The sequence below is a fragment of the Pelobates fuscus genome, chromosome 9 (assembly GCF_036172605.1).
Source record: "Pelobates fuscus isolate aPelFus1 chromosome 9, aPelFus1.pri, whole genome shotgun sequence".
Classification (NCBI taxonomy): Eukaryota; Metazoa; Chordata; class Amphibia; order Anura; family Pelobatidae; genus Pelobates; species Pelobates fuscus.
Window position 1 is genome coordinate 154581238 of NC_086325.1, and position 19630 is coordinate 154600867.

The 19630-nt window shown below is 40.6% G+C and overlaps 1 protein-coding gene across 1 annotated transcript in view; it reads left to right on the forward strand.

The window, feature by feature from the left end:
* TTLL11 (tubulin tyrosine ligase like 11) overlaps positions 1 to 19630 on the forward strand; it is a 170200-nt gene that overhangs the window by 5623 nt on the left and 144947 nt on the right. The window contains exons 2-3 of the mRNA XM_063432818.1: positions 4056 to 4155; positions 11226 to 11359. Of these exons, the coding sequence (XP_063288888.1) occupies positions 4056 to 4155; positions 11226 to 11359 (234 nt within the window). The remainder of the gene's footprint in view (positions 1 to 4055; positions 4156 to 11225; positions 11360 to 19630) is intronic.

Genomic DNA, 19630 nt, shown 5'->3' on the forward strand with positions numbered 1-19630 from the left:
GGGCGCTGCACGAGTGCTAGCGTTGCCCTCAATTTGTAAATCCAAACAGTGTCTCTGAGCTGCTTTACCTCGCACTAGGACGCCATCCCACCGCTTGCCACCAATGTAATGGATCACCTGGCACACGGACTGGGTACCTCCGTTGATAGATGCTCCTAGCGCTTCCAGAGGACTCCAAGCACTCCACCAGACACCATAAGCACCGCAGGCTGCAGCTATCTCCCTTCAGAACGAAGCAGGAACAAGCTCTTACAAGAGCTCAGTGATTATAGCAAGGGAATATGCCTAGCATAGCAATCCCTTGTAGCAGATTCCCCCAATAAGAGACAGGACTCAAGTTGAGGGTAAAAATAGAACTCTCTGGCTGCTAGCTTGCAGCCCTTTTTATTAGGTGCTCCCATGAAGGGGAGGGACACACACAGTAACGTACATTAACCAATCACACAATAGTTACATCCCACATATAGCCCTCCCCTCTACCTGTAAACTAATTATCTGTACACACAGGAAAATACAATTATCATAGGTAGGGAAAATACAGTTTTTACACAACATTCATAACTCCCAAAATATACATCACATTCGCATAAAAATACATATTCACAATCAATCCATTCGGGGGGAACAACATACTCAAAAATCATACGAATTGGACCAGGGGTTCAAAAGTTAGTACAAATGTGCATTTGACCTTCTGGAAGCATGGTTTTACAGGGCCCTCTATCCTGGAGACAATGGGGGGAAGTAATCTAATTATCCAGGACTAGAGGCAGACTCCATTAACCACATGGTTGCAAAACGACATAAAACACTTTAAAATACATAAAGTCCCATTTTACACATAACACACAGACATTTCACATATCCCCAGATAGCTCAGGTCTGAGTGCACATTATTAGGTGAATGGCACTCAGACCAACCGAATACAGTTTAATCGCCATGGAGCCAAAGTCTTTCCCATAGTCTTTCATTATATGAATAGGCTCCATGGTATAGCTATCTGGGTTAACACATTCACATAAAGTCTGGTCCATAGTCCAAAGGCAAGAGGCGGGCAAGCAGCCCCCTCCAAGGACACGTGGCGAGGTCGGTTTCGCCACATCCTCATTATATGCAAAATTTGCGTGCGTTCCTACCAGCCTGTTTCCCTGGCACCCCCACCCAGATTTTTCTAAGCATGGACACTCTAGGACAGGAGTAGGCAACCTTCGGCACTCCAGATGTTGTGCACTAAATCCCCCATAATGCTGGCAAAGCATCATGGGAGGTGTAGTCCAAACCATCTGGAGTGCCGAAGGTTGCCTATGACTGCTCTAGGAAATACAACAAGCCGATGATCAAACCAGTCAAGCCAATGATCAAGCCCTCTCAGACAATGAGCTAAGCTCTGTGGTGTAGGGCCTAGCTTAGGAGAGGAAATGGATGTTCCAGTGCCAGGGGCTCAAGACACTATAGCTACCTTGATTAAATAAAACAGTCATAGTGCCTAGAGCAGGGTTAGACAACCTTTAGCACTCGATGTTGTGAATTACATCTCCCATAATGCTGGCAATGCATCAGGGGAGATGTAGTTCACAATATCTGGCATGTTGAAGGCTGCCTACCCATGGCCTAGAGTGCCCCTCATACTTACCCTGGGTTAAGTGAAGAAAATATGATTTGGTTCATGCTTGTCACTCTAATGTCATGTGAATGACAGGCTTGGGCTTGACAAAAACACTAAGGTGCCTAAGCCCTGCCAGGTGTGTTTCTTTGGTGTTTTGTTTTGTTGAATAAATATTTTCACTGAAGAATTGGAGTTCTGAGTTATCATATACTTTGTTACCTGAATGGACTATTTGTTAAAAGTAAATGCCCTTCTGGTATATTAATGTTTATTGCAGAGATTAGTTTTCATTCTGTGCCCCCACCAATCTCCCATCTATTAAAGTGTACCTGTAACGATTCAATTAATTTTCCTTATTCGCAAATGTATTGATTGGAAGAAAACCCTATTTTCAAAGTATATCCCTCCCCGTCTGTCCATCAGTCGTTTGGGCTTGCTTCTCTAGTCAGCTCTGATTGGACTTGCTGAAGTAATATAGTGATAATAATGATATATCTCTCCATTTATAAGCCAACATGATGGTGCCATTAGGTAGGATTGCCCATCTTTCGGGGGCAGCTAATGAAAGTTTCACTTTCAACATATTTTTTATCACAATTTCCTGCCAGAAAAGCCAATTTTGAAAAATTAAATTCAGTTAGGTTTCCATTACGACAGTTGTGGCCTGGAATAAAGATGCAATATTTTTGTTCATTGTACAACATTCTTAGTTTAGTGAAGAAAGCCTTTAATTAAACATATTTTTTTTACTACAGAACAGTTGTATAGTAGCCAATTTTCCATGGGCAGGAATCTATATCATTCTCTTACAGCTATGGAAACATCTGTTTTTTTTTGCCTGCCTGCCCCTTTAAAAGTAGCACTGGCTGTCGGTTGTACAGAATAGCCCTGTAGTCTACGACAACCAAACCATTGGGGCTTTAGAAGGATCTCCTAGGCCTAGGCTTTAGTGACATGATCACAACACTTTCATTTGGCATCCATTCTTAAAGGGATACTATAGGCACAAAACAACATTAGATTAATGAAGCAGTTCTAGTGTATAGATCATGCCCCTGCACTCTCACTGCTAATTTCTCTGCCATTTTCGAGTTAAAGGGACACCATAGGCACATAGACCATTTCATCTCATTGACGTGGTCTGGGTCCAGTGCCCCCTATCTGTTTAACCCTGCAATATAAAACATTTCAGTTTCTGAGAAACTGCAATAATTACATTGTAGGAGCTTCCGGGTCCCTAACGGAGTTAAACAATGTTAGCTAGGCGTTCTTGTGCTTTGCATCAGGACATCGAACATCTTCCCCCACGGGGTAGCATTGATTCAATGAGTGGGGGACCTAGAAGACTAGGGACACGGTCAGTAGCTTTATATACATATTTGTGTTCCTATGCTCTAAGTGTTCTTGTAAGTCACTCTTGTTTCTTTTTATGCAGCCCTAACTCCCCTGGTTATGACTCACTCAGCCAACATGAAAGAAATGGTTTCATATTTTAAAAAGTTACTATTGAGCATTATTCTTTAGGTCCCCCCTTCCTTTAGAAAGAGCTAATCAAAGTTTTAAAGTTTTTATTTACCTTACTCCAATGCCCTCTTGTTATGTCACTGCAGCCGTGCCGAGGTGCATTCAATTACTTTTCATATAGAAGCCTTTGATTAGACTATTTAACCGAATCAGAGCGCATGCATGCGCTCCGAGGTGGTGAAGGGAGTTTGGTAGGAAATGAGGAGAAGGAAAGGTGGGAGAAAAAAAAAATTAAATATATATTTAATATTTAAAATATGCACAAAATTGACATTGGTAGCCAGTTCCAGTTTCAGTTTCAGTTGGTAGCCAGTTTCCAGTTTCAGCCCAGAGTTCTGGACTGCATAAGTCATGTGTGCTGGGAGTTTTTACTAGCCCCCGGCATACAATTTCAAATAACTCCTGGATGTGCAATATTTCAAGCTTAAACACTGTACATCCAGACTTTTACCACCATGACCACTGCAAAATGCAGAAGTGGTCATGGTGGTTGGAGTAACCCTTTAACTTACTTTAGAAATTGTTATCTTCTGTAAACTGAACTTTTAATCACTCACAGGAGGCTGCTGCAGGCTATAGAAAGCTGTTAACAGAACAGGAGATACAAAATTCTAAATTAAATACACTGTGCAATAAACAAGTCATTATAAGTTGCATTTGGGGAGACAACTTGAGGCATTCATTGTGTTGAGCTATTTTAATAGCTTTTGTTTGATTTGTGTATTGCAAACAGCTGTATGTCTGTAAATTTTGACAATAAACCTGATTTTCAATGGGGGTTGAATAATTTTGATTGCAATTGTAGATAAGCCATCTAATGTCAAATGAATGCAATTTCTGCAATATCTCACCCGTAATAAGAAAAAACTTGTCTTTTTTTTTTTTTTTACACATTACATTTTATTTTCACTTTTATTTACCCAGTTTCCACTTGGACGCCGCTTACCTTGCGATATATATTGGCATGGCGTTTCCTTCCACGAAAGTGAAAACATTTCTTCTGGGCAAGTCAACAAGTTTCCAGGTAAATGGTTTTGTAGGATAATTACTATATCTTGTTCCAGTTTGTGACACAGATCTCACGTTGTGACTACTGCATGTTTCTGTAAATATTTAGATAGGTTATATTCTACTTCTTAACCCCCTCACCGACCTATATTTCCTCCATAAAATAGACAGGTCAGGCTGTGGTTTAACATACGACACACAGCATCCACAGTCATAGCTTGTCGTATTTTGTTGGGCACCTGGACACGTGTCCATTATGTCTTTTTCCAGTGGCGTCTTTGTTGTTTTTTCATTGTCAAAGAGCTTCACACTCTTGGAGGAGGTAGTGTATCCATAGCTACACAATAAAGTGAATATTTGTATTTTTACACATACTTTTGCTTTTTGACCCCTTAAGGACCAAGGCTTTTTTTTTTTGTGATGCTACGTATTTTGGACCAAGGTCCTTTTTGGCCATTTTGCCATGTGTTCATTCTGCCGTGATTTCACCCTTTCTGGTACAGGTGCACCCATACATTTATATATCCTTTTTTAAGTAGAAATATAGCTTTTTTGTTATACCCTATATGTATACATAACACTATCTAATCTAGGAATATAAATAGGAATATAGTATTACATAATGAGAAAAGATTTAAAACAAAAAACACTTTTTTATTTTTTTCTTCAGTTTTACAGTTAATAATGTCTATAACTCAAGTGCATCTAAAGAAAACTAACTTAAAATAGATTCAGCAATTAGTCCTGATTGGGGAATATGCTCACTATGTCAATTATGTTTGTAGAGCGTTCTAAAACAAATACTGCAATGAGTGAATTACGGTTTTCAAGGTAAAACTTTGCAAAATTTGGTATGCTGAGAATACATTTGTAGTAGTCACAAAATCCAAAACCATAACATAAAAGATAAAAGTAAATATTTGTCAGAAGTACACCCCCCCCCCCCCCCAAGCTATGTAAATGATTTTGACACTTTTCATCTAACCATTTTATCACAAACCTTGGTCAGATTAGTTATGGTAATTTTTGTGTTGTGTCTTTTTTCCACACTTGTTTTATTATGGAGAAATTTACACTACTGCAAACACTCCATATTCATATTCGACTACTGTTCTCGATTACATGATACCTAACATATATATATTTTTCCCTTACTCTTGCACCTAATCCTACCCTTAATCCAACCATTAATCCCACCCATAATCCTACTCCTAATCCTGCCCCTAAAACATATACTAACCCAACCCCTTAATCCCACCTCAGAGGGATTCCCTCTGCTAAAGTCATTGCTGCAGAGGGATTCCCTCTGCGAAAGTCATTGCTGACACCAGCAGTGGGATTTCCCAGCTCACATATTATAGAGGGCTCTGTGAACACTATGTACTGTGTGATTCCAGCACCGATCCGGAAGCAAGGGGGCAAGTAGGGAGACCTTTACCAGGGTCTTTTCAGAACTGCGGTCCCCTTTTTTCTCTCGCTAAGTCACAGTGTTTAAAATAGATTTAAATCTCCCTTTTCAATCTACATACTGTTCGTTTAAAGAGTGATGTGTTTCTCTAATGTCACCTTCATCAATGGTTTCTTTAATACATTCTATCAGGTATTTATAGCATTTATTATCTCACTACCACTTTTCCCTGAAAACTTCTGTCCTATAGGAGGCATGCTAGATTGCCAAAATGTTTAGTTGTTCAAATAGTATATAGTAGGACTTATATTTAATTACTCTGATGTTGGTATTGCTGGATGCTGTTTATTGACATCATGAAAGGTTGAATATCAAAGAACATACAGACATAACGATGGCATTCACTTATAATCTAGAATGTCTCTCCAGCCCCTGCACCAATATTTTTAGTAACATTAGCTCATTTAAAAAAAATGAATTATGTACATATATCAACAAGGTAAAGTATTATAGGCGGCATAGCCCCTCAATTCCCAAGAGAAACTTGCCAATACTGGGCTCACAGTTACCAGAGGCTTCAAATGAACAATATTAATTTCCCAGCTATTTTATTTTTTTTTATCAAAAAGAACAACTCATAGCAAACATTTTTAGTTACCGTAACTATTGGGTTGTGCCAATTTCAGAGATGTGACAGTCTCACATTAAATGTTCGTCCCTATTCATTCATATTTCTATCCCTTTTTGGGAGCTGATATCTCCTAGCATGTTCACAAGGAAGTGTCAGAAGAATCGAGATGAGCTAAGAAAAGATAAAGGGATAATTATACAGAATTTCCCAAAACAAGCACACAAACGCCATTTGGTTATCTTTAAGATTGCTGCGCTTTTATAAAAACTGGAACACAGACGTGTATGCAATTTCCAGAGGTAAATGTAATTAGCCTAAATCTCTGGAGGGTACAGGCTGTATCTAACGGACAGGACATTTTTGCTGGTGTACAAGCAAAATATGAAACTACATTAGAAAAGCCCATGTCTAATTCTAATCTGATTTATTTATTAGCCTGTATACTTATTTATGCAGTTTGGTCAGTATCATAAAATGCAAATCACATGCCAATGATTCAACTTTAAATGGAGGTTTGTCTGTTTTTTAAGAGATCGTTAACTTATAATGCCGCAATAAAGCAGTTTTTATTATAGGAGAGCGAAATTTTCTAGATTAATAATGAGACTGCTGGAACACCAAAAGACCTGAGTAGTTTTTCATTTGGGCTGGTAATGAGGACCATTAATGCAAAGGTCTATAACGCAAAATAAAAGTGTAAAGGAAAAAAATAATAATATATGGTAATAAATATTTACATTCTAATGTATTGCGTCTTGCGTCTTAACAAGCTTGGCTGACCCGAGAAAAGGTTGAATTTCTTTTATTTTTTAAATTTTTTTATTTAAATTCTTTATTTTATTTGTGCATAGAGTGAACAATCAAATGTGCACTGCCGCGACAGCTGGTGCAAACAATATGCATATATACAATAAAATTGTATGGTGGCGAAAAACATTGCACATTTTCTATATAAACAAACAGGTCAAGGGTATCAACATGAGTTATAGTGTGCTTCCAGGAAAAACTGCTACATGTCTAGAATAAGTAAACATATTCTAACGAGCTAGGCTAAATTGTAGCTTTGGAACAGAAAGAGATTACTTAAACTCTGTTTATCATAGTACCAATGTGGGCAAGGTTACATGCCAAGTGTTAAACCAGCTTGTTCTAGCTGTCATGCTTATAGACTGAGTAAACAGGTGAATCGACTGCGGTCTGCCCCACTATAGGCGTAGTGCAGATTAGATTTTCTGATAAATTAAACATGCAATACAAAAATCACATATGAGTAAGCTGTATGTATGGTAGCATGCAAAAAGAGATTGCAATTAGTCAAGCTTAAGCTGAGATATAGTAAGTGGGGTTATAGCATGTTTAGGCCCACTTGATGGTGCTTAAAGCCACCTGATCGGCAAGCGTGTGGTGTAGTGTAATGTGTCTCCTATCCCGGATAGCTGAATGGTGAGGCAGCCTGGGGCTTAGCACACGTTTTAGGCATTAATGCTGCCGGCATCCTGTGTTGTCAGTGAAGTGATTGTGGTGTCATGCTTGTAGACTGCACAGTGGGTCCCTGTTGGTGTAAGTGTGAATCCATGCCCTCGAAGAGCAGCCCCATTCCTGCAATATTGACTAAGTGATGTGATAGGAGTATGGTATCATAGTGAGGTGGAGTGGTAAGTGGTGTGTCTCTCATGTGTGTTATATATACTTGCTGCGGTAGCAGTGAGTCAGAGTCCGCCTGTGTATAGTAAGTCCTTCTGCTGTAAGGTCCTTCATGGGTGGGAGGCTGGACTCTATCTTCCGACCATGCTGTTAGTCGATCCCGGTGCTTGGCGGGCTGGAAACCGATGCTTGAAGTGCTCGGGGAGTGATGGTAATCCGCGTGCAGAATGAGGCCCCAGGCCTGGTATGGGGTTGGCATTGATGTCCTGCAGACCCGGGAATTCCGCAGGTCCGGGTCTCTCCCTGTTCTGGCGCCATGAAAGGCCCTGATCTTCCTCCTCCGCCGCCTTCCGGCGGCGTGGGTGTTGCCTCTGAGGGGGACTCCGGATGACCCTCAGCCCGGGTGGGCGTTGGACGCGTGGAGCATGGGTTGAGCAGGGTGCTGAGCCCAGGACAGGCCCACTCCGCTTCACGGCCTCAGGTCCCTCTGCTTTCTCTCCTTGTGTAGGAGGTATTTGGGCAGTAGAGCGCTGTTCCAGTCTCTCCCAGAATCGGGTGAGTATGGTATCCAGCTGCGTGAGTAGTGGCTGTTGAGGTATTGGCCCTGGTGAGTAATATGTGTCCATTATTTTGTAGGGCCCGGTGTAGTCGGAGCCCACGATGCGGTAGGCAGTAGGAGACGCTGATAGGATACTTGCCGGGTCGGTGGGGACTGGGATAACCCCCGCCGGCCCATAGGGGGGGGAACAGGAACCCAATCCGGGATCAGCCTTGAGTTGTGGTGGCGGGAGAGCAGCCGTCTCCCCCGGGCCGACCATGCTGCTAGGCCGCAAAATTTGTTTCCTCGGAACCGGCTCAGAAGTCCACATGTGTGGTATCTGCTTGGAGTGCAGAGAGTCCCCTTCGATGATTAGGTCCGATTTTGCCGGTTTGCTGGTTCTGCGCCTTGTAATTTTAGTGCATTTAGCGTGAATATGCAGGAGCTGCTGCAACGTGCGTCTGCTCCTGTCCGCGGTCATGCCCCGCCCCCCAAGGTTGAATTTCTAATTCATTGAGACTGCAAACTCATTTTGTATAATGAACTGACTATCAAAAACTTTATAGTACTTTGGGTGGAAATTCATTTTTAGTATCAAAGGTTTGGTTCAGAAGCATCATCAGAACTGCTTTTACACAGGTGAGTTGATAATGGCTTATTCATTCATAAGGAGACCTGTGTCCAAATGAGGACTTACCTGCTTTATAATATGAGTGAGTGAGTCACCTGAAACATCTGCGCTCCATAGGAATATTTTTTGGAAATCCTGGAATGTTAATAGGTCCTAAGGACATTTCTTGAGCAAGATCAGCCTATTACACAGGAAATTAGGGTTATCTAAATTGGCTTCCAATGATGCAGTGACTGGCTTTCGCTTTGCAACTGTATTGGTAAGGTGCCTTTGCAAAAATGCTGGTGTTTTCTCCAACGTGGCTATTTTAGCACACAATTTGGAGTTCTTTTGTTATTTCCCAAAATGTTGAGATTTGGTGGATAGCAAGTGTTTTAGCGAAGATCAGAAAAAAATAAAAAAAAGGTGGCATTTTTCAGCCTTATTAAAAGTAAACTTGAAGGTGCAGACCACAGACCAAAGCCTTTGTCTGAGCCTGCAGAATTTTAATTTTTTTTTTTTTTTTAATTCTTTATTTGTGATGTGCATAGCATAGTTAGAATATCCTCTCATACATTGAGAATTCGGTAATAAGGAGTAACAGCTAGTGAACAATGTAGAAATAGATAAACAGCAATTATCACAGTGCTAGGCTTGACAACGAAACACTTGTAGAGCCTGCAGATATTTTTGTTAGCATAAATATCAAATAATGTTGTGCCTAATAGGAGAATAACTACAGATTGGTAGACTCAGTACACATGACGTATCGTCATCAAACGTGTATTCCTGACACTATAGTGGTAAACTGACTATTTAAAGGACCACTCTAGTGCCAGGAAAGCATACTCGTTTTCCTGGCACTAGAGTGCCCTGAGGGTGCCCCCACCCTCAGGGACCCTCTCCCGCCCGGCTCTGGAAAGGGGAAAAGGGGTAAAACTTACCTTTTTCCAGCGCTGGGCGGGGAGCTCTCCTCCTCCTCTCCGCCTCCGTTCCTCCCCGTCGGCTGAATGCGCACGCGCGGCAAGAGCTGCGCGCGCATTCAGCCGGTCACATAGGAAAGCATTCATAATGCTTTCCTATGGACGCAAGCGCCTCTAGCGGCTGTCAGTGAGACAGCCACTAGAGGAAAAAGGGGAAGGCTTAACTAATTGATAAACATAGCTGTTTCTCTGAAACTGCTATGTTTATAAAAAAATTAGTTAACCCTAGCTGGACCTGGCACCCATACCACTTCATTAAGCTGAAGTGGTCTGGGTGCCTAGAGTGGTCCTTTAAGTCCCCGGATCCCTCTCTTTACTCACCATTTATACAGCGCCGTGCTGGTCTTGCCGTGGCTGGCCCCTTCTCCGTCATCTAATTTGGTGATCTCGGCCAATCCATTGTGAGGCAAAACGCCACACTGCTTCCATCAACATTCATCATGAATCAATACAACTCATTGGGGAACGCTCAGCATCTCCATGCAGTGCGTGGAGATGCTGAATGTAGGTGCTGTACACTGTGCTGCACTGACCCAGGAAGCACCTCTAGTGGCTGTCAGAGTGACTGCCACTAAGATATTACTAGGCACCAGTTTAAACACAGCCTTTTCTCTGAAAATACATTGTTTACACTAAAAAAGCTGTAGTTGTTCTGGTGTCTATAGTGTCCCTTTAAGGCCCTGTAGGATAGACCCATATATTCGTATAAAAAACCCCCACACATTACAGTGGAGAAGGTGCTACTTTGAACTTGTGACTGCAGAACATCCAATGGTCAGAAAAAGGTTTTAGGCACTCCAGCATTCAAAAAAGGCAATTTATTGAACCCACAGCCAACATTTTAACCAATATGGTCTTTATCAAGCTTTATCAACAGCTTGATAAAGACCATATTGGTCGAAACGTTGCTTTGGTTGTGGGCTCAATAAATTGCCTTTTTTGAATTCTGGAGTGCCTGGACTTTTCTACATTTGCTCTACTAAGCAGCTGGTCTCCTGGTACTTAGACCATTCTGGTTGCACCCTGATTAATTTTTTTATGGGGATTGAGTGCAGTTCCACCTCTTTCATTCTTTAGAATAAGGCTTTAGGCAGACAGAATGTGGAAACAGTCTATAATTCAGATCTCAGAACTGATAGTATGATTGTTTGTTTAACACCCACCGTCCATTACTACTGCCCAGGGAAGCGAATGGAGCTGTAACATGATTATCTGAGAGGACACGTAAAGTGTGCATGCGCAGGGTTTTCACTGTGTGTATTTTCTTTTGAGGTATGGCTGAAATGGTTCGGAAAATTAACCTCAGCAGAGCAGTGAGAACCATGCAAGAGCTCTTCCCGGAGGAATACAACTTTTACCCCCAGTCGTGGATCCTTCCTGAAGAATTTCACCTCTTTGCTGCTCAGGTTGGTAATGGGTGTAAACCAAAATTTGGTGAGCACCCGCTTGGGGGAGGATGTCCAGTTCCATCATACTGATAATATAACAAAGTGACATTTCTTCTATAAAATTAGTTTATTTGGTTCTATCAATTTGTGGTAACGTTTTGACCTTACGGGGGTCTTTATTAAGCCGGAATAAGATCTGGCCGATTAAAAGGTGTATGTAAAAGTAAAAACACGCAAACAGAATGCAGACTAAGGAACAGTGCACACTCAAAAATATATACTTTTAAAGCAGGCAACATTACTTCAAAATCACCTATCTTAGCAAGCATTATGGTTATACCATACGGCCATATCGTGTTAAGCCCACCACTATGTTAAAGTACCCCGATATCCTATGCTGATTTTAAACATGACCACTGCAATACTTACTGTTTAAACAGTTCTTGTAGACTAAATTCTTTCATGTGGTCAGTGGTGTAACCAAATTCACATATTTGTTTGGAAAGATAAGTAATTTTTTTAGTAACCTTGTAAAAAAAGTGTATATATTTTGTGTGTGTGTGCATTGTAGTGATTGACCGATATAATTGTTACAGAGCCGATGCCAGTTATCAGTCACCTTTCAGGCTGATTGCCGAAAAATGCTGCCGATATTCCCTACATTTAAAGTTTTGAAAAAGTAACACAATTTCTATAGAAATCTGGCATTGACCGAACATGCTGACAGCAATCACACTCCTATCACCTCAGGCAGCCATTACATGCTGGGATCACCGAAATCCCAGCATGTAGAGTGTTTTTACTGATAGGAGTTTGATTGCTGACCGCAATCACACTCCTATCACTCGGTCAACCAGCCCAGTACATTGCACTAGATCATTCATGGTCTCGCCTGCCTGCTTTCAGCTGAGCCCCGCATGTGGGAACTCGTAGAAATGGGTGACGTGAGGTCACGATACCGTGCTTCATTGGCTGACGGCTAGAGTTTCCGGATGCAAAAGACATGTACTGACTGGGAGAGGTGAGTAAGTTATCAGTAATATCGGCAAATTACAACACCGATACTGATTATCGGTAAAATTCTGAATATCGGCTCTAATAATCGACGGAACCGAAAATCGGTCTCTCCCTAGTGCATTGTTCCTTATTCTGTATTATGGCTATATTTTGATAAATACATCAGCACCACCTCTGAGAAATTCAAGAGTTTGTTCAGAAGAAAATCCTTTACAATTGTATTATTTGATACATCAGCTCCATGAGCTGTCTCCATCGATTTTCAAGCTGGTATTATTATTATTATTATTATTATTATTATTATGGTCGTGGGATCCTCCTTTCCTTGCTCCTGTATCTGGCATTATTGGATGTAAACCGTTCGGTCATGTTTGATTAAACCCTGCGAATGTGATTATGGGGGTTCTTTGAATGTATGGATTGGTCATATTTATACTTGGTTTGTGATGGTCTCATCCATCCAAATGGTTTTATCTCTGCTTATTTGGGCTATGTTAGCTTCTACTTCTCACCTTTACATTATCTTCCAATTTTACTTGTTTTTTTCCGGCCTCTTTCTTTACAGTGTCTCCTGTTTTATTACTGCAGTTTCTTTTGATTTCCTACTTTGATAGATTAGATGTATTTCTTGTCTTTTATTAATGTGGACATGTACTATAACTTGGCATTTTATATACATTATTGATGTACACAGCCTTTATGGTGGGTGACCTTTTATACAGCTGATTCTTGCTACTGCTGCTCTCCTCTATATTTACTGAAAATCTCACTTGCTGAATGAACCAGAAACTCACGATATTCTCTACAACCATGTATCCCTTGCTTATGTCTTTGGCATGAAAGCTGTGTATTCTCTTGTTATGTTTGAATGATTGTTTAGTATACACCCAGCTGATGTGTTGTCTGTTTCTGTGCCTCTGTCGGTCTGTATGCCGGTCTATCCAGCCTTTCAGCCATCCCATAAACAGAGCCATCCCTGCTTCTTTGTGAGAAGTGGATGTTGTTTGTGACAATGGTGATCGTGTTACTAAGGGACATAATGTAAAGAGACGTAGAGCTGCATAGTGCAAGGAAATTGGAAACACAAAGAAACCACGATCAGTTGTTTGATTCTTCAAAGCAAGACAGCTTTAGTTCAAATAACCATTTAAAGACGACTCTGTTTTGGCTACACATCAGAGGCTTGTTTGCGTGCGAAGAACAAAAACCTAACATTGTTTCAAAAACTGGTCTATTCTTCAACCTGTAAAGAAAATAAATCAATACGCTGAAAGGGAAAAGCCTATCTGAAGCTCATTTTTACTTTGCGCATTCAATGCAATATCTTATGTACTTCAATATTGAATTGCTATGCTGTTTTTGTATTGTCAGAATATGCACATGCGCGGTCCATGCTGTTTGTCTCTTTGTGATTCATTTATAGACTATGTTCCTTTAAGATATTCGTTATATGCAGGAACAATGGTGGCCGGGAATACAACTACTTGTGACAGAACGTGGCTTAGACCTCGATTTAAACAACATTATTTTGTTAGAGAGGTGAGGGAGACCCTTCTTGTATGATCTCATGTGCGCATGTGAGATAGATATTTGCTGCCATGGTGGAGTTATACCGACCCTTTTTTGTTTATCAGTTACTTAACAACAGGGATGGCTCATTGGGCAATTTATGGGAGGGCTTACCACTATTTTTATTAGCTAGGAGCTGTATTAGAGATTTCAGAGTCTAGGATACTTACCTTTGATAAAGGCTTTATAGCCAAAACGTTGACTGTTGTTTCAGTGGCTCCTGGCACTTTCTTTAGGTAACTTTATATACAGATGTACCTTTGTATTGATTTGTGCAGATCAGTGTATGCTCATTGTGATTAGGATATATATTGGTATTTAAGCACTCTTTCTATGGAAAGTTATTTTTAATGATTTAATTAATTTAATTGACATTTTATATACTTATATGTTGTGCAGTGGGACTTCTTTTTTTGTAATCCACTATTGCCCTATGCTGTTTGCTACTCTGAATAAGCCGGCTTGGGGTTTACATAAAAAAAAAAATATTTCTTACTCACATAAAGGAGCCTGTTAACACTCCGTGTGTCAGGTTTACATTGATAAAAATGCTGAAGGGGTAATTGGTCTGATCCCTGCAGATTCCTGTTCATCATTGCTGATAAAACAAGTAGAAGCTATCACAAATTAAAATAGACAGTAACAGCAATGTGTGCTGTAAGTAATGATTTTATGTATCCCCACCGTTTCCCCTATTTTTTCAGCTAGAAATCCCAGGAATGGATGTAATATTAACCCCTTAAGGACACATGACATGTGTGACATGTCATGATTCCCTTTTATTCCAGAAGTTTGGTCCTTAAGGGGTTAAAGCAGATTACAAAAGGCATAAATGGTTTCATAAAGTGAATTTAATTCTTATTCCTGATGTGATTCGTAAATAATGCATTAAGTGATTAAGTAAAAAAAAAAAAAAACCCTGACGTTTTAACGGTACCCTTGCTAATTTTTTTTTCGTGCCAGGGCATTCAACCTTATTCACACTGAGAGTGGAAAATCTGCCACTTGCCCTGATACAGACAGGATTATCCACAAATTATCTGTATGGAGATTGTTAGATCGTTTGGGCATGGCCCTCTTCACCTACTGTTCCAGTATGTCCGTCATGTTTTGTAAGAATTTAGTGTTTTTTTTACCTATTGTACAGCGCCGTGGAATATGCTTGCACTATATAAATAATTGTAATTGAATCGAATTGAATGTTAGGACAAAATTATCAAATAGAAAGTGTAGGAGGCTTGGAGAATTTTTCCAGATTACATTTTTCAACCAGTTCATCCTGGGACTCAGGAGAATCTTCCCATTCACCAGTAATACACGCACTTTAACCTCCTGAGCATGATCATTCACAATGAAAATGTGCCCATTCACCCTGACCACAAGCATCTTCACTCCAAAACTATTCTTTCCCCATGTGATTGCCACCCCTCACCCACCCCTTAGCAATGCTAACTTATCCTCTGGCTACTGGCTTTCTTATTTTCCCTATGTCACTGACCCATTTATTCTCATTGCCCTAAACTGTCTCTCTCCTTACAGGAACACTCCATTCCAATAGCACTTTAGCTTGCTGAAGTTTGTTATGTGTGAAGAGCGTGTCCACTTTTTTTTACATTTTACATAAAGGGCAGATTTCTACAGTAATTGGGACTGTTCTAAATGAACTGTGTTATACCCCTTGGTTGTCATTCAGACAGCCTGTCCTGTTACTGGGCAATTGCCCAGAGCAATTGCTTGCAAAGACTTCTCATTGAGCAATCTGTGATTGGACAGACACAGAAAGTCTGGGCGGGGTTAGAAGGGGAGGGCTTGCAAAAGCTGCAGACAAGAAATCTGCAACTTTAGTCAACTGTTTTGCATAATTAAATGCATGCATGTTTTCTTTAGGGGTGTATCTACTAAACAAAATAGCGATATTTGTTTCTTTTCTAATTGATTTTGTATTTTGGCAGCGGAACGTCCTTTTAACATCCCGCATTTGCCATGTCACTTACTGTTCCCCAATGTCTTTATTATTCCTGTTGTGACTTGAGTTAACGTCATTGAACCCCTTCTTTCGCTTTGTCACTAGTACCAATTCCCATTGCTGCTAACTCTCTTCCTTCCCCATGTCTTTCCCATGTTCCAGCATGCAAACCTGTTCATGACACCAGGAAAATGCAGCACATTCACAAAATAAGCAGGAGGTGCCCTTTTCATTATTTTGGCATAATTGAGGTTCAGTTAGCTTTGTAACGATCACTCCTTGCACATTTACTTCAGGATGGTTTCAAGGTAGCTCTCCGTCTGCTTAGCAATGAATAGTGCTCTCCAAGCATTAGGAATGTTACAGTTCAGCAATGGCTGGGGCCTGTGTTTGGTTTCCCTGCAGCTAGTTATATGACCTGTAGATGGCAGTGTAGTCACATTTTTGTGATTTATGTAATGTGTCTATCACTAATATGTTAAACCAGATATATGGAATAAGAGTCTTCTACAATAGTTTTTTTTTTTTTTTTTTTTTTTTTTTTTTTTTTTTTCATCTATTAATTTTACCAGCAGGTATGAAATGTGGCCAGCAATTTTTAATAAGTCACAAAACTGGGTGTTAAGCAACAGAGATATACAATGTTTTTTATTCAAAGGTAAATATAAACCTTCCATAGGTTAAACAATTCATTGTATTGAAAACCAAAATGCACCATTAAAGGAACATTATAGTCACCAGAACAACTACAGCTTAATGTATAGCCTGTCCCTGCAGACTTTTTAAACACTACATTTTCAAAGAACTCCTCAGATGGCTACTAGAGGTGCTTCCTGTGGCAGTGCTGCACACTGTGACTGACATTCAGTGTCTCCGCCCTCTGCATGGAGACACTGAACTTTCCCCATAGAGGTGCATTGATTTAGTGCATCTCCATGAGAAGATGCTGATTGGACATAGCAACGTTTGGCTACGCTGCCTGCCTGTCTGCTTGGCTGAGATCATCAATCCTGATGATGTCAGCCAAGGAGAGGCGGATTGGGGCAGAGCAAGCGCAGCGCTGGAAATGCGGTCTGTTTTTTTAATTATTTAAGGGGGATGAAGGTGTTTTTAACACTATAGGGTCACGAATATACATTTTTGTTAGTGACTCTATAGCGTTCCTTTAAAGCAACCATTAGGGCACCGTAATAACTTAATCTCAATACTCCTGATGTCTTACCTTTAAGTGTTTTAACTAGGGATGTGCATGGGGAATCTTTTTGGTTCGGCTTGGCAGTCAGAAATTCGGTACTTGGGAATTTCGGGACTTCGGCACTTCTCTTGCAGCCGCTTAGTAGATAACTCTCTAATTCCCGCGGCTCTCGCGAGACTTACAATGTGAGCTGACAGAAGAGCTGAATGGACGGCGCGGAGGAGGAGGGAGCTGACAGGAGCTGCAGGAGAGGTAAGTAAGATCTCTGCAGCCCCCGCAGCCCCCATTCTCCCCCCCACTGAACTGCCAAAGCCACTGGACCACCAGGGAAGGAGAGCCCCCCTCCCTGCCATGTATCAAGCAGGGAGGGGGGACGAAAAAAAAAAATCTAAATAATAAAATATTAATAAGTAAAAAAATAATATTACAAATATAATAAAATAATAAAAAATAACAATAAAAAAATATTAAAATACACACTGATCACACACACTGCACTCATACACACACTGCACACATACTCACACACACTGCACACACACTGCACACACTCACATACACACTGCACACACACACTGCACTCATATACACACACTGCACTCATATACACACACTGCACTCATACACACACGCTGCACTCATATACACACGCTGCACTCATATACACACGCTGCACTCATATACACACACGCTGCACTCATATACACACACGCTGCACTCATATACACACACGCTGCACTCATACACACACGCTGCATTCATACACACACGCTGCATTCATACACACACGCTGCATTCATACACACACGCTGCATTCATACACACACGCTGCATTCATACACACACGCTGCATTCATACACACACGCTGCATTCATACACACACGCTGCATTCATACACACACGCTGCATTCATACACACACGCTGCATTCATACACACACGCTGCATTCATACACACACGCTGCATTCATACACACACACACTGCATTCATACACACACACACTGCACTCATACACACACACACTGCACTCATACACACACGCTGCACTCATACACACACGCTGCACTCATACACACACGCTGCACTCATACACACACGCTGCACTCATACACACACGCTGCACTCATACACACACACTGCATTCATACACACACACTGCATTCATTATATACACACACTGTAAATAAATATTCAATTAATATAATTTTTTTAGGATCTAATTTTATTTAGAAATTTACCAGTAGCTGCTGCATTTCCCACCCTAGTCTTATACTCGAGTCATTAAGTTTTCCCAGTTTTTTGGGGTAAAATTAGGGGCCTCGGCTTATATTCGGGTCGGCTTATACTCGAGTATATACGGTAAGCTATTATGGCCTAAATTATTTTTTTAAGTTTTCAGTTCACTGACAAGTGCAATTGTTGCATTGGAATTTCTTTGTATTTAAATGCCCTTAAAAATTCCATTTGCTTCAATATTTGATCATAAAACAGATATTATGCAAAGTCAGCGTAACTGCTAATGATCCAACTGACCTCTTCCTAAACACCTTATCGCAATTGATGCCGATGACCTATTTATGTGCACGCTGGATCTTTAATTGATTGCCTATTTGAATTCAAACATGTGAAAGAATACAACGGTCATTCAAATCCTGGCAGAGGCGGGATCCAGGAGATGAGAATAAAATATGGCGGCCTTGAGTGGAGATTCAGAGCAAATCTGTTTCCTCCAGGTTTTTTTTTTGTTAATTTTGCACAAAATCATCAAATGGACAAATATTTTTTGTTCCTTTAATGTGTGTGAGCGAAACACCAAAATCTCAGGGTTATTTGCTAAACTCCAAAAGTAGTGAATTGAATTGCCACATTTAGGCAAGCTAACTCATAGCTAGTTTTGTCAGCCTGTGTTCTTGTATATGATGTTTACTTCCATCAAATACGGCGTTTTAGTGAAAAACACTGCCCGTCTTCGAGTTCTGAATCCTACAAGAGTTTTCAGATTTGTCAAATGAATATATAAGCGTACATTGGATGTAGATTGGGTGTCGACGATGTTCACCTGAAATATTGATGTGTATTCCGATTTCACAACCAGGATTTGACACCCCCGTTCTACACCTATTTATACTGTGAATGAGTCAATTCTAATGGAGTTAGTTATAAGCTAAGCCGGGCAGTGTGTAGAATTGGGTATAGTATTTCACATTTTAGACCAAAATAGCTTTAAATATTTCAAGCCTTAAATTGTGCATCTACCCCAGGCTTCCCCAAACTCCGGCCCTCCAGATGTTGCTGTACTACAACTCCCACGATTCTATAAATGAAATAGCGAGGCTGAGAATCATGGGAGTTGTAGTTCAGCAACATCTGAAGGGCCAGAGTTTGGGGAAGCCTGATCTACCTTGTCCGTGGAGGTTAATTAGACCTAAATACCTGTACTGGAAAAACCTCCTCCTTGTCCATTTTAGCCTAAATTTGCAAACCAGATAACGCCATAATGTTTAGTTTAGTAAATAAGCCCTCCGGCTTGTCAAAAACTT